At 39.0% G+C, this 15912-nt stretch overlaps 2 protein-coding genes across 7 annotated transcripts in view; one reads left to right on the plus strand and one right to left on the minus strand.

Moving 5' to 3' along the window:
• Positions 1–2190: 2190 nt before the first annotated feature.
• ZPBP2 (zona pellucida binding protein 2) lies at positions 2191–9747 on the minus strand. 3 transcript variants are annotated; one of them, XM_024744634.1, is made up of 8 exons: positions 9555–9747; positions 9358–9423; positions 7994–8119; positions 7173–7334; positions 6290–6508; positions 5642–5724; positions 4255–4435; positions 2777–3235 (listed from the first exon to the last, which is right to left on the minus strand). In XM_024744634.1, the coding sequence occupies exons 1-8, from the start codon at positions 9601–9603 to the stop codon at positions 3141–3143; spliced, it is 981 nt and encodes a 326-aa protein (XP_024600402.1). In that variant the 5' UTR covers positions 9604–9747; the 3' UTR covers positions 2777–3140. The 3 variants fall into 3 exon arrangements, 2 of the variants coding, with proteins under 2 accessions (XP_024600402.1, XP_024600410.1); XR_003003219.1 differs by lacking the exons at positions 5642–5724; positions 6290–6508 and having other exon boundaries at positions 2191–3235; XM_024744642.1 differs by lacking the exons at positions 2777–3235; positions 6290–6508 and having other exon boundaries at positions 4387–4435; positions 7207–7334.
• Positions 9748–13357: 3610 nt separating this feature from the next.
• IKZF3 (IKAROS family zinc finger 3) overlaps positions 13358–15912 on the plus strand; it is an 85909-nt gene continuing 83354 nt past the window's right edge. Inside the window, exon 1 of one of the 4 annotated variants that reach the window (XM_024742760.1) lies at positions 13358–13658. In XM_024742760.1, coding sequence (XP_024598528.1) covers positions 13652–13658 — 7 coding nt within the window. In that variant the 5' untranslated portion in view covers positions 13358–13651. The remainder of the gene's footprint in view (positions 13659–15912) is intronic. The other 3 variants (XM_024742753.1, XM_024742774.1, XM_024742764.1) reach the window with 3 other exon arrangements.

The following is a 15912-nucleotide window of genomic DNA, read 5'->3' on the forward strand; positions in this document are numbered from 1 at the left end:
TACTGTGAGTTTTTATCTCAATAAAAACTTTAAAAACATAATATATGCATGTGAGGACATATTTGAACAGTACAGAAGAATATAAACAAATTAAGTTTCCTTTCAAACCCCTGAACCCTATAACCTAGTCCCACTTCCTTGAGACACCCATATTAACAGTTTTAGTTTTTATTACAACTAAACATGATATTCTTATATTTATTCTTGATTTATTAATTTTATTTATTTTTTAAAGGTTTTTTTTTCTTTTTTTGGTTGCATTGGGTCTTTTTTTTATTTTTTAATTTTTTTTTTTATTTTTTGCGGTAAGCAGGCCTCTCACTGTTGTGGCCCCTCCCGCCGCGAAGCACAGGCTCCGGACACGCAGGCCCAGCGGCCATGGCTCATGGGCCCAGCCGCTCCGCGGCATGTGGGATCTTCCCGGACCAGGGCATGAACCCGTGTCCCCTGCATTGGCAGACGTACTCTCAACCACTGCACCACCAGGGAAGCCCTTTAATTTTTTAAAATTTGTTTTTTGACGTAAGGTAGATAGCTAGTGGGAAGCAGCCGCACAGCACAGGGAGATCAGCTTGGTGCTTTGTGACCCCCTGCAGGGGTGGGATAGGGAGGGTGGGAGGGAGGGAGACGCAAGAGGGAAGAGATATGGGAACATATGTATATATATAACTGATTCATTTTGTTGTAAAGCAGAAACTAGGACCAGGGATCAAACCCGTGTCCCCTGCATTAGCAGGCGGATTCTTAACCACTGCACCATCAGGGAATTCCCTGCATCAGGTCTTAGTTGCGGCATGCAGGATCTTCCTTGAGGCATGCGGGATCTTTCGTTGTGTCGTGCGGGCTTCTCTCTAGTTGTGGTGTGCAGGTTTTCTCTATCTAGTTGTGGTGTGTGGGCTCCAGGGCACGTGGGCTCTGTAGTTGTGGCACACGGGCTTAGTTGCCCCACGGCATGTGGGATCTTAGTTCCCCGAGCAGGGATGGAACCTGAGTCCCCTGCATTGGAAGGTGGATCTTTACCACTGGACCATGAGGGAAGTCCCTTGATTTATTAATTTTATTTTATTTATTGTTTTTTTTTAAGATTTTTTTTTTGATGTGGACTTTTTTTTTTTTTTTTTGGTACGCGGGCCTCTCACTGTTGTGGCCTCTCCTGTTGCGGAGCACAGGCTCCGGACGTACAGGCTCAGCGGCCATGGCTCACAGGCCCAGCTGCTCCGCGGCATGTGGGATCTTCCCGGACTGGGGCACGAACCTGCGTCCCCTGCATCGACAGGCGGACTCTCAACCACTGCGCCACCAGGGGAGCCCGGTCAACTGATTTTTGACAAAGGAGCAAAGGCAATTCAATGGAGGAAGGATAGTCTTTTCAACAAATGGCGCTGGAACCATCCATATGCAAAGAACACGAAACTATATAATTTCTAGAATACAACAGGAGCAAACCTAGATGACCTTGGGCTTGGTAATGAGTTTTTAGGTATGACACCAAAAGCATGATCCATGGGAAAAAAATTGGTAAATTGAATTTTACTAAAATTAAAAACTTCTGCTTAGTGAAAGACACTGTGAGAAAGAATAAAGAGACAAGCCACAAAATGGGAGAAAATATTTGCAAAACACATATCCGATAAAGAACTTGTATCTAAAATATACAGAGAACTCTTAGAACTCAACAATAAGAATGACTAATCCAATAAAAAAAATGGAGAAAGATCTGAACAGTAGATATACACATGACAAATAACATATGAAAAGATGCTCAGACCAGATGTCATTAGGGGATTTAAAACTAAAATGACAATGAAATATCACTATATACCTGTTAGAACGGCCAAAATCAAAAACACTGAAAATACCAAAAGCTGGTGAGGATGAGGAACAAGAAGAAACACATCCATTGCTGGTGGAAATATAAAATAGGAGACCAAGTGGGGACACGGTTTGGCAATTTCTTACAAAACTAAACATAATTTTACTATACAATCCAGCAGACATGCTCCTTCGTATTTACGCAATTGACTTGAAAACTTAGGCCCATACAAAAACCTGTACACAAATATTTATAGCAACTTTATTCATAATCACCAAAAACTGGAAGCAACCAAGATGTCCTTGACACACCCATATGATGGAATATTATTCAGCAATAAAAAATGATCTATTAAGTCACAAAAAGACATGGAGGAACCTTAAATGAATATTGGTAAGTGAAAGAAGCCAGTCTGGAAAGTCTACATACTGTACAATTCCAAGTTTATGACACTTTGGAAAAGGCAAAACTATAGAGGCAGTAAAAAGATTACTGGTTGTCAATGGCTCTGGGGTAAGGGAGAGAGATGAATAGGTGAAGCATAGGGCATTTTAAGGGTGGTGAAACTATTCTGTATGAAACTTTAAGGGTGGACACATGTCATTATGCAGTTGTCAAAACCCATAGAACTGCAGAACACAAAGAATGAACCTTAATATAAACTATGAACTATAGTTGATAATAATGTATCAACATTGGTTCATTAATTGTAACAAACGCATCACACTAATGCAAGATGTTAATAGGGGAAACTGGGGAGGGATGAGGGTGTGGGCTGGAGTGCGTATATGGAATTCTGTATAATATCTGCTCAATTATTCTGTAAACCTAAAACTATACTAATGAATTCTATTATTCTAAAAACAAACTGAAAGCAAAGACACCAAAAGAAATAACTTTTTTGGTTCTAATTATAAAGGTAATATATATGCCTTTATATAAGAGTGATATCAAACAAAATAATACATGGAAAGTACAACGTTTTTATTATATTATACTTTGCTACTTTTCTTTACCTTAATATAGTCTTAGGTACACGGAAACAGATTGTAAACAACAAAACATATTTCAATAAAACTCATCCACTCATACTTACACTTTCCTTTGCACACTGGAGATATTAAATGCCTTCTTAGAAATGCCATGTCAACTATCTTTTTAGGGTTTCTAAAAGGTATGTTTTCCAATGTTTTGGTCTTACTGATCTTACTTACTGGAACTATCTATGACACTCTGGGATGTGAACAAATCATCTTATGTTCGCCACCTCCACAAGCAAGTAATGCTTTCACCTCTAGTCTTCACGTTGCAGTTTTTGTTTGAAGTTTTATGGGCAAGATTTAGCTCCGTAGATTTGGATAGAAACGCAGGTCTGACATGTAACATCAACATCAGGACTAAAAGTCCCAGGACCACAAACCACTGCAGAGGAAAACACAATGGAGTAGATTATTATAATTTCAGTTAGAGGTATCTTATACCAATAATACAAATTGCCATTAATGTCACACCATTGACATTCTATATCTATGTTATACTATGAGTAATGTTCAGCCAGTTAAGGTGTGGAAGATTATTATGAGGTTTTTTCCTTGGCTGCACTGAGCGTGTTGCAGGATCTTAGTTCCCTAACCAGGGATTGAACCCAGGATTTCACGGAAGTGAAAGCGCAGAGTCCTAACCACAGGACCGCCAGGGAACTCCCCATTTATAAGTTTTAAACATTGTTATCTGATCATCTTAAAGACAGAAAAGAGTTAGAATCTTATCTTTTTCCTTTAGCATCAGCATTTTACAGTGTCTTCTGCATTGCTTCATTTATGAGTTCCTATTTCTTGTTTTCTAGTTCCTATTTACAATTTCTAGGCAGGACCATTTTGTTTTCTTTCATAGTATAGTAGCTTAAGTCAGAAGGGCTTCCTTGGTGGCGCAGTGGTTAAGAATCCACCTGCCAATACAGGGGACACGGGTTCGAGCCCTGGTCTGGGAAGATCCCACATGCTGCGGAGCAACTAAGTCCGTGCGCCACAACTACTGAGCCCGCGAGCCACAACTACTGAGCCCATGCACCACAACTACTGAAGCCCACACCTAGAGCCCGTGCTCCACAACAAGAGAAGCCACTGCAATGAGAAGTCCGCACACCGCAACAAAGAGTAGCCCCCACACACCACAACTAGAGAAAGCCTGCACGCAGCAACGAAGACCCAACGCAGCCAAAAAAAACTACAGAAATATTTTGTAATACAAAAGATTACATTAGCAGAATTCATATACATGAAGATAAGTATATTTAGAAATTTGGGCTTTGAATTTTTACTTCCCTTTAACTAAACATATTCTTTTGGTAAAGAGAACCACTAAAAATATTCAACTGAATTATGCTAAGTGAATTCTGACTATATAACCTAAATAATTAGATATTTATATTTTATAATTACCACAACAGGTAGCGCAATTGCTGTGGAGACCTTCATTTTTTCCAAAGCCTGGATGACAGCTATCTATTCGTACTATCTGAAAACTGTGGTCCACAAAATGCATAGCTGGTAGAGTGTTATTAAAATTATGGTTGAAAATATATGCTTGGCTCCGGAAAAATTCTTCTATTCGATTTCTTGCCTAAGATTTAAAAACACCAGAGAGAAGTACAATTACTAAACTATGAACCAAATTTCTCCTCCTGTATCAGAGGCAATGAAACGTAATACAAACATGCCATTGCTTTACACAACAGATGAATTCCCGAAAAGTTGCATGTTAATACTAAAATTAGTTTAGCCTTGACCTTATCGATTATTGTCAATTTTTATGCACAACAGTTAAGAAAAACTAAATTGAGGTTAAAAAGCACTTGTTTTGAATTATTTGCATCATGTCTATTCCATATGTAGATAACCGGGAGTTCATTATTTCTAATTCCAAAAAGCCACGCAAGGGGCTTCCCTGGTGGCGCAGTGCTTAAGAATCCGCCTGCCAATGCAGGGGACACGGGTTCGAGCCCTGGTCTGGGAAGATCCCACATGCCGCGGAGCAACTAAGCCCGTGTGCCACGTCTACTGAGCCTGTGCTCTAGAGCCCGCGTGCCCCAACTACTGAAGCCCACGCACCTAGAGCCTGTGCTCCGCAGCAAGAGAAGCCACCGCAATGATAAGCCCGCACACTACAACAAAGAGTAGCCCCCGCTCATCGCAACTAAAGAAAGACCACGCGCAGCAATTAGGACCCAACACAACCAAAAATAAATAAATAAAATTAAAAAAAAAAAAAAAGCCAAGCAAAATGGAAACCAAAACTTTTCTCTAATCAGCATTACAGACTAATGGTGTAAATTTTGTTTTATTTTTTGAGCATGGGGCTTAAATAATAACTAATAATAACCCACAAACCATGCACAATATTAAGGGTATGCGCTCAGGGATAGAGGGGGAGAGTGAAAGGATTTTTTAGACTATGTCCTTAGCCTCTAAGGAGGCAGAGGAGAGAGCAACTATTTTGATCAGTACAGATACAATTTTGGAAGAACCACTGTTTTAACCTAGGTTGACATGATTGTAAGGTGGTTCTTCAAGCTGCTGCTTAGTTACATTTGGCGAACAAAGACCAGTGATCCATCCTTCTGTCATAGGAAAAATACATAATATTAACCTGGGGAGCTATATAACATTCCAGATGTACTCTTCCACAACAAAACATTTTAAAATAGCCAAGACTGCAACAATCTCAGTTTATTAAACTGAAACCAAAAATCAATAATACTTCATATTTCAGTTTTTAAATAGCTTTGTATACTATTCAGATACTTTCCCCTTACACTGAAATTCTCACCTGGAGGATATTATGGTTAGTGTTATCTTGACAGTCAACAGACTCATTGCATTTACCTTTCCACCCTGGTGCAAAAGGATTAACTGGAGGGGGAAAAATAACATTTTCACAGAAAGATTCCAAAAAGTTCCAAACATTCCAATAAAGCTCCAAATGCTGAATTCAGTATGCATGTGTGCATGTGTTTAATCTATGTAATTCTAGTAATAAAGTAAAGGTACACAATTTGAATGATTTATACATTATGATTTCACTCCATCTGGGGGCTAATGGAGGTAACTACAAGGCTTTAAAATGAATAGTAATAATTCTGGGTTGGTTTGGTTTGGTTTCTCCCTTTTGTTAAGTTCTCAAAAATACAATTTAAAATTCTATAAGAAGTTATAAGTTAAATATTAGCTGCATAATTAAAGCCCATATTTATAAAATGATATTAAGTTCTAAAAGACAGGCAACAATATATCATAGTTGAAGGCAAATAATGTGTTAATTTTTAAAACCACAACCAGGTTAAGACCAACAACATACTTTAGTGCTTAACAAACATTTAAGGCCTACTATTTATAAGCTTTCTATAATAATATGGCAATTAATTTTGTAATTAAGATTAAACACATAAAATTAAAGAAATATTAAAACTTTTTTTACCTTGAAAGGCTATAAATAGCTCAGGAATGAGGCCATGTTTTGGGACTTTAACAAAATGGCATTTATATGATGGTTCTACGATATGGCATGACAAATCAGAGATTAAATTATCCAAGATTTTCTTCAGCAGTCTAAAAAGCAGATCATTATACTTCCCTACACAAGATTTTGTGGTAAAACGTACAGCCATCTGATATGAATAGTCAGGTTCCCGGTAGGCTTTAAAAAAGATGAGAATAAAACAATTGTGCCTAGCATTAATTTCCAAATAACATGTAATAGTTAATCCCATCAATCTTGCAAACCAGCACAGAAACTTAATTTATCTAATAAAATGGGTTTTTTGGGGGTATTTTATTTTTTCTAATAAAATGTTTTAACAGTTTGTCCTCACAAAAAGATATAAAACGAATAACTTTAATGAAAAAGGTTATTTTCATCTGATATATTACCCACTCAGTACAAGAGATTGTATGGTTTCTGTGGGCTGGCTATATATGTAAGTTAAAAGGATCAAGAAAAAAATAAGATTTTGATGGTGAGGGTCTTAATTTACAGAAGTGTTGCTGTCAGCACAGTCCAGTGAAAAGGATCATTAATTTGCTTTTATGGAATTAAACATAAGTTTTTAAATTACCTGGCAAAGTTGTGATAATGTAGATTGTGCCTGCATACCTACAGTGGGAAGTGGGAGGCTGAAAAAGGATTATTTAGGACACACTATTTTGATGTCAGTTTAAGAGTTTGCCTAGTCAAATACACCCAAAATACTCTATAAGTCATAATGATTATATATAAGACTCATTTTCACTAAATGAAGAAACCATATACTTAATTCTGATCTATATTAAATGTTTAAGTTAAAATGTGCCTATATTCTTACCAAAGATCATAAAGTCATATCTCTGCTTTACTACCTTTTCTTCTTGGGTTTCTGCTTGGACAGTCTTATAAGAAAGAGTGCATGTGTAAAGTCCAGACAAAGGCTCCAGAAAGTCTTTCACCATCAGCTTTCCTGTTTTGGTTATATTTATTTTATTATTTCCTAAACAGAAAGAGTAAATTGCTTGGTATTTAACATGTAACAATTCAAACAGTATTTAGTAAACTTGGGGTTACAAATAAATACAAAAATTTAAAAATTAATGGACTATTTTAACTTCAAGAATTCAACAAAATCGTAACTCTGTCATATTACTCAATGGAAAACCACATGAGATAAGTACACTTTTGAAATATATTTTGGTTTTCTTTAATTCATTTCTTGGCATCTAATTTCAATTGATTTATGCCAGTAATTCTGTAAGTGAGATCACACTGCCTTATAGTTCTATGCAATTTCTTCACATAAGACAGAAATTAACAATGCTCATATTATAAGACACCCTCCTAACATCGTGAAAAATTACATTACTAGTTACCTCATCTCCTATAACAGGTGCTGCAAGGATAAATTTTAGGTTTTATAAGAACTTCTGAACTAATACAGCTTTGGGAAGTAAGGTACAAAAATTACTGCTTCAGTTTTTGCCTAAGGAGAAAATAAGGCACAGACCAAGATATAATATGATTGTCTAAATATGGAGTAAGTGAATCTGTAGTTAAAATTAAATTTCAATTTGTTCATTCCAATAAATGACAGCGCTTTTCTTAAAAAATGTTTGCATCATTAAGAAAAGAAGATATTAAAATCGAATAACTTACCTGTTAATGGCTTTTCATTAGGCCCAACCCATAAGTAGGTGGGGTCCACTGTTTCTTTTTCAGCGCATTTCAAATCCATACAGACAAGGATTGGGCTATTGTGATGTAATTTTACATATAATTTCACTGTGACAAAAATAAAACAATATATAACTACATTATATAGCAAAATTAAGAAACACACTTCCTACCATTTTTTCCCAAAGTTACTTTGATTAGTTCTTTCTGGATTTCACTATTTTAAAAATCAGCATATCATTATAACATTTGGAATGCTAAAGTCCGTTCTGCTTCTCATAGATCTTAAAACTCTAGACTGCTACAGAGTCGATATTTTTTTTTCTGTGATATTATAGTGTTGTTTATAAAAATGTACATAATACATTTTATTTTTTTTAATATTTATTTATCAATTTATTTATTTATTTTGGCTGTGCCACGTCTTAGTTGCTAAAATGTACATAATACATCTTAATGTACGGATTCAGAACTAACTAGAATAAAAAAAATTTGAAGGGTTAGTGGAATCAAATTAAAGATCAGAAAAGGATCTTTTGGTTGCAAAACTATTTTAAAGATGATCGTTGTCATCCGCAAGGCAAACATGATATTTAACTATAAATTTCCTCTGTTAGGAACAATAATTAAATGGGACAGACAAGGAAGATTTTCTGCAGTACCTATTCTGTTTCGGATTTGATGGAAGCAGCAACAATGTGCTTGGAACAAATACAGTCCCACAAGATATTAATTTTAAAGCCTACTGAATGCCAGGCTCTGAACATATAAAGAAGACAGTGTCCTACAATTTGGTGGTGGCAGGGAAGGGGAGGGCCGCCAAACACGGAGAGATTCCAAAGCAGACCAATGCTATGAACCGGCCCAAAGTTATCTAAAATGAGCCTTGTGACTAATTTTCCTTGGCGAGTGTGAGAAAGTTTCATCACAGTGACAAATGACATTTGAGCTGAGCCGTAAAGGATATGTAGGAGTTCTAGTTAACAAGGGAAGGGATAAGGGCATTCCAAACAGAGGGACTTCCAGCCCCGGAAATCACTCCTCTGAGGGGGCCTCGCATGTTGCAAAGCAGCGGGGACACCTGGAAGTGAGGTGGCATCAGAGAAAGAGATCTGAATGGAATCTTAGCTCCTACCGAGCTATGCAGCTTTAGGTAAGGTGATTCAACTGACGCGTAGTGGCGTCGCTGTAAGGATGAAACGATGCAACAACCTACGGGAAGTGCAGAGCACACAGTATACGTTCAATACATGTTTGTTCCATTTCCCTCCTCGGGAAGAACCTTAGCAGAGCCACGGAACCCCGGCTCTTCGGGCAGACTCTAGGAGTGAAGAGGTCCTTATTACCTGGGTGTCCCGGCTTGCCATAAATGAAGCCTTTCTCAGTGCGCTCGGAATTACGCTGCCATCCAACTGCGGAGGAAAGAAACCACTGACTTTTTACGTAGAAGAGAAGCCAGGGCTCAGAGTGGGGCGGGGCGGGGCGGAGGAGGCAGGACGGAGAAGATGGGAGAGGCCAGGGGACCTGGCGGGAGGATCCCCACCTCCTGTGAGGTACCAGAGCACCGCGGAGAGCAGGACCCACGCTCGCATCACGGCTCAGGGGCTAGCGTCGAGGAGCGGGCTCCTTCCTACCTCAGCCCCAGCGCAACGCCTCCCCATCTCTCCTCCACCGAGAGGAGCAAACCGACGGGGTTCGACTCCCCTAACTGTCCGACGCTACAGCGGGAGCGGACGCGCAGGAGAACGCTCGCGTGAACCGGAGCCTCGCGCGCGTGGGCCGAGCTGGGCGCCTGGGCGGGGCTGGGGGCGGGGCGCGGGCAGAGGGCAGGGCCTTGGGCAGGTGCGCGGGAAGCGAGCGCCCCGCCCCCTCGCGCGCACGCGGCTGCCGTCATGCGGATGGTTCTGATGCCTCGCGCCTCGAGTCTGGCGCCGTTCCCCCGCGCTGTCGGTGGCTCGGTTTTCTCTGGGCAATCCCTGAGAGAAGAAAAGAGTAGAAGAAGAAAGAACGTAAGGTTTCGCGTTTCGGTCACTTCTTTAGTCTAGGGGCTGAAGAGATCGACGAGAGGAACATGGTGGTCCCAGTGGGATAGGGCGGGTAGGAATGCGATTACATGAGGACCTGAGGAGGGAGAAGCTTGTGAAAATTTACACTTCACAGGAAGCAGAGAGCCCCACGTGGTAATTTCCTATGCCTTTCTTCTCGTGAACTGTCTGAAACTGTGTGCACAGTCTTTTTCAAACTCTTAACACCCGATTTTTACCCAACTGTGTTCTACCCACAAAATGAAGAACCGCTAGTGCACCAATAAGGCATCTCCAGGCCTTCACACTCTAGAGGAACGTTTAATCTTCATCTTCAACTTCGAGTATCACACGGCATTGAGAGACCCCACTTGCAGATGTGTCCAGGGTTGTGAAGTAAGACTGTTTTAAAGAAAGGGCCCAATTGAAAGGCGAGATCCCCAAATGCTTTTCCTGAGGGGAGGGATGCTAAGTCAAGATGAGCGAGCTCCCAAGGGGACCATGCCAGCGTCTTTGATGGTTCCTTCTTGGCTCCTAATTTGATGGCCTGGAATGCCCTGTGTGTTGTCTGTTTCTTAGCAGCGGGACACCCTCAGTTGTGGTTTTGAGTAGGCTGGTGGGTAGAGAGCCCAAGGTTCAGACAGGGTGCAGAATGATTATTTGGGCTGAGATCAAGAGTTTTCAGTTTTATTTCCTTTGAGCCGAGTCAGTACTTGGGCTATCTCAGATGGTCTGGGAGCAACCTTTGTCAGTGATTTCAGTTTTAGTCACTGTTAATTTTACCTACATAGCATAAGCCATGAAATGTGATTCGGTGAGTCAGATCCACCCATGTCAGTTACCGTGTCTAGATTCATGGTTTAGTCTCAACTGTACCCTTCTTAAAGTGATGATAATGAAGACAAATTTAGGCATCATCTCTGATTCCCTGGAAGTTTTAGTCAAAGTACATTATAAATCCACAGTGTTTTATTAACTTCCCAGTTATAAGTAATTGATCCTTGTAAACGCTGTGTGATCAACTTTGAATACTATGAGGAGACACCTAAGGAAGTGAGTAGTAATTTGTTCAAAGTATCCATCCACTCTTTTAGAATAGTTTTAGATTTAAGGAAAACTGTGAAGATAGTACAAAGAGTTCTCACATACACCCACCTATTTCCTTGCTATTAACATCTTACATTAGTTATTGTACATTTCTCACAGTTAATGAACCAATACTGATACCTTACTAAATAAAGTCCATACTTGATTCAGATTTCCTTAGCTTTTACCTAATGGCCTTTTTCTGCTCCAGGATCCCAGTCAGGATCCCACATTACGTTTAGTCAAGTCTCCTTAGGTTCCTCTTGGCTGTGACAGTTCCTCAGACATTTCTTAGTTTTGATGACCTTGACAGTTAGTTTTTATGACATTGACCTGACCTTAACTGGTCAGACACTTTGCAGAATGCCTGTCTATTGGACTTTTTCTGCTTTTCTTTTTTCATTATTAGACTGGGGCTACAGGTTTATGGGTGGAAAACTACAGAGGTGAAGTGCCATACTCACCACACTGTATCAAGGTACAAACTATCAGCATGCCTTATATCATTGTGGATGTTACCTTGATCACCTGGCTGAGGTAGTGTTTGTCTGGTTTCTGTAATATAAAGTTACTCTCCGCCCTCTCCTTTTTCATACTGTACTCTTTGGAAGGATGTCACTATGTGTGAATCCCACTTTTTTTAATCTTTTTTTTTTTGGCCACGCCACGTGACTTGCAGGATCTCATTTCCCCGACTAGGGATTGAATCCGGGCCACAGCAGTGAAAGCCCAGAATCCTAACCACTAGGCCACCAGGGAACTCCCAGACGTGAATCCCACACTTGAGGAGTGGGGATTTATGCTCCACCTCCTTGAGGGCAAAATAGCTGCATAAATTATTTTACCTGTTTACTTTTTATCTATCCCGTTAAATGTCATTCTCTTGAGTCTGAAATACTCAATACTGAACTAATTATTTACCAAGTAGTAACACATTCCATTGCTAAGCATAAAGAACATTGTAATGGAAACTAAACGTTTTCTAAAACTCTTTAATAACCAAATAACTATTCATCCTTACACCATCCCTGTGAAAATTTACAGTTCCTCTTCTGCTACTTTTGATGTGCTATTTTTGCTTTTAGAAACTAACAAACAACAAATTTCCCCTTTCAATACTAAAATTAGACCTAGTGTTTAGAGTATTTCTCTGAAATTGATATTATCCTGTAGAACTCCAACCCATACAAGCTATAGAGATGCTATCGTGGTGCCATGATCTTAAAACAAAGCCAATACAAGTTATTAACTCATTTAAAAATTATATACCTATATCTATACGTATCTCCTATACCAAGGCATATTTAAAATAAACTAAAATTCATAAAATTACAACATGCGTTCTTTAACTGGTAAGTGTGGGTTTATTCTGATATGGCCTGCTGATGCACAAACTCCCAACCTTAAGTCTCAAATATATTTATATATATCAACAACGTAAGTTTCTAACAAGGGTGAAAGTGGTCTTTCTGAGGATCATTTACATGTTGTCCAGTTCAGCACACTGGGTAACTTTGAGGACTCACCTGAACAATGTCCCTTCGACCTCAGTGTGAAGAAAAATTCTGTTTTTGAAAAATTATGTGGTCACTTCCCTTTCCTCTCCCTATAGTCAAGTGCGTGCTTGACCTCTATAAAGTGGGAAGGATGTTGGGAAAAGATGTGTACTAACATCTTTGAGTTAATTTTACTCTTATTGTGTCTCCCCAACCCCAACCCCTTAGCACTGATACATTATATACGTAGTTTTGTAAGCTGTTTCAGATCCTATTTGGAGGAAGGCAAGGTAGCAGAAAATAAACACACATAAATAGAGTGTGTAGTATTTTGTGAGTGGTGGCAAATAAACCAAGCAGTTCCCAGAAGGGAAAACAAAGTGAGAGAATTGCTTCCAAAAATGAAAACGTTGAGCTGATGAAAGTGCCAAAATACTCCGGAACTGTCTCAGAAGTTTCTGAAAACTTGGACCAAGAACTTTTATTATGTGAAATGAAAAACTGAAAAAGTAAAACATAATACATCGAATGAAGTGAATTCTCATCGATGGCACTCATGGCTATCATCCCTGAATCTAGACCCAAAGTTCCAGATTTTGCTCAATTTAAGACAAACCTCTTTTATACTTGAAAGGAATCAATCCAGATCCTCCCTTCCGCCACGTGATATTACTCTCCCATCCATTATCCTTCCAAAATAGACATTCTGAGACAATTTACAGTCGCACCGTTTCCATCCTATCGGGGTTCTTGGCTTTGACATTCAAAAGGAGGCTGGAGGCACGGTAGGTACCTCCGGCGCTCCGCGGTGAGCGTCCTTTAAAGCCGCCGCCAGCCAGCGCCGCTGTAACCCCGCGCACCGGCCGGTCGCCGGCTCCTGTCCCTTTCAATCTGCGCCGAAGCAGCGGCCGGATCCCGGGGACTCCCCGCGCTGGGAATCTCCCGCCAGCTGCGCGCTGCGTCCCGGCGACTGCAGGAGCACGTGGAGAGGCCGGGTAGCCAGACCGGCAGCTCCAGCCCAGCCCCGCGGCGAGATGGAAGGTGAGCCTCCAGCCCGCTTCTTTTCTAAAGGGTCTTTACAATGCTCTACCGGTGCACGCAGCAGAGAGAGTTCCTTCTGAATCTCGGTTTTGCTTCTATTTATTTCTTTTGTCAAAAGTAAATATGAGGCATTTCGGAGGGCAAAGCGTGTCGGTTCTCATACATCTCTCATTTGCTCCCCTTCCCCCACCCCCCAGCTTTGGACAGTGATGACTTCTCCACAATTTTATTTCTTAGGGGTTGTCAGGGGTCAACTCTAAGTCTGCAGAGGAAGAATACTTATGGGGTGTCCCTGAAATGGCAGCAAACCTGAGTTGGAATAACTAATCCTTTTGCATGATTTTTTCGTCCATGGTTTCACTGTCTATTGGAACTAGGCTAACCTGAGTAACTTCTTTAGAATGAAACGTGACTTTTTTCTTCTAAGGGTAAAGGCTGTCATATGGGAAGGTAAATTTTACAGTGTTGGCGCTTGTGGTTCCCTTGGAACTCGATCTTCTAATGATAACTTCTTTACTCAAAGCAAAAATCAGGCTCACGTTGTTTCATTTGAATTAATTTTGAAAGTCATAAAACTATCCTCGCTTCTTAAAAATTATTCACTATGTACTTCCTTGGGATAATTAAAATTTCACACTACTATTGTAAACTTTCCAGTGGTCTGTCTTTTCAACAAGTGTTTCTAAAACCTTGAAAATGGCAGACGCATCTCAAGTTGGGGGGAGGTGGTAACAGAAAATCAGAATTTGTGAGAAATGTATTCATTCTATTAATAAATGAGATACTGACACGTGATTAAAATGTTAACTTGATAAATATCACGAATAGCATGGACATTTTCTTCATAATAATCGAAGGCTCTCTTATTGCCAATGAACCTTCATCTTTGGCAGCTTTAGGTCTAGGGTATATGAAGTTATTAAAACTTGACTGAATGCTTTAGGACATGAGATAAATTTTGTTTCACAGTATAATTGAGTGCAATACTGTGGTCTCAAATCCTCAATTTGCACGTGGGTATGTTTATAATTTTTTAAAACTGACTTGGCCCTTATGTACATTTTTTTCCCCTCTAAGTAGAATGCCAAATGATAAGTCAATGAACAGTATGTATGTAGAAAATTTTAAATGGCCATTATTGAATAATACTTCGTGTTTTCTCTTATGCAAAACTCTCTCTGTTTTAAGTTTTTAAAAATTATCAAGGTTTGAAAATAACTCTGAAAAATTTGCACTTCGACTATTTGAAAAATGGTTTATGATGTGTAATTTTTAACCTGTAAAGATTTCATTGGCCAAGCACAGGAAAAAAATTAGGTTGCTGTACAGTATGAAAAAATAATTTAAAGAATTCTCATGCTTTAATTATTACAAATGAATTGCTGAATTTGTTTTTGTGAAGTTATAGATCAATACTTTAACACTATTTTTTCCTAGTCTTAATCATTTCACTTCTCAAGAATAACATACAGAATACTGTAAGACAGTGGAAACTGGAATGTTTCTCTGTAAATGTTAAGACTTCAGAATTCATTTATTTAATGTGAAATAAAGAAATTATTAACTAAATAGCATAATTTAAGATATTAAAGCCCTAACAAAGGCTTTTAGATAAGTCAGAATAAGAAGGGAGTGAAAACTTGTGTAGAATTTGATTTGAAGTGAACAGACTATAAATGGAAACATGTAGAATATAGAATTGGATCAGTGATAAGTTGTGAGTTTAGATGAGGAGATTATATTAATAGGTCCATACAGATAGATGTTATATGGTATGCTTAATGCAAAAACTTCAACACAAATCAAAAAATAAAATTAACAAAAAGGTTAGTGATGTGAATTTGGCTGTTCTAATCAGGTCCTTGAGGACCAGAGTATTTGATGTAGCAAAATATCTGGTTCATTATAGCCACCCAAGATTGGCTAATCTGGCTCATGTATTTGATACTTAAATAAAGTACTTTCATATTATCTTGATATTTTGGTCTTAATCTAGAATTTGACCTATAGTGTATACCTCTCATTTCTTGGCAATATAAGCAAGTAGAGCACTTTATGGAATACTTTTATTTTCTGCCTAATTTGGGGGTCAAATTAATATGCTATAGTTTATTGTGAAATGTGAGGCTATATAGTCAGTCATTCCTTCAGCATATAAAATCCTTTTTAAAAATTCATTCATTTTTTCATTCATTACCAGACATTTATTGAGAGTTCCTATGTGTGAAGATGTCAGATGAAATAAGCTTTTGAA

Source organism: Neophocaena asiaeorientalis, unplaced genomic scaffold (assembly GCF_003031525.2).
Source record: "Neophocaena asiaeorientalis asiaeorientalis breed wild unplaced genomic scaffold, Neophocaena_asiaeorientalis_V1.1 scaffold1, whole genome shotgun sequence".
In the NCBI taxonomy this organism is placed as follows: Eukaryota; Metazoa; Chordata; class Mammalia; order Artiodactyla; family Phocoenidae; genus Neophocaena; species Neophocaena asiaeorientalis.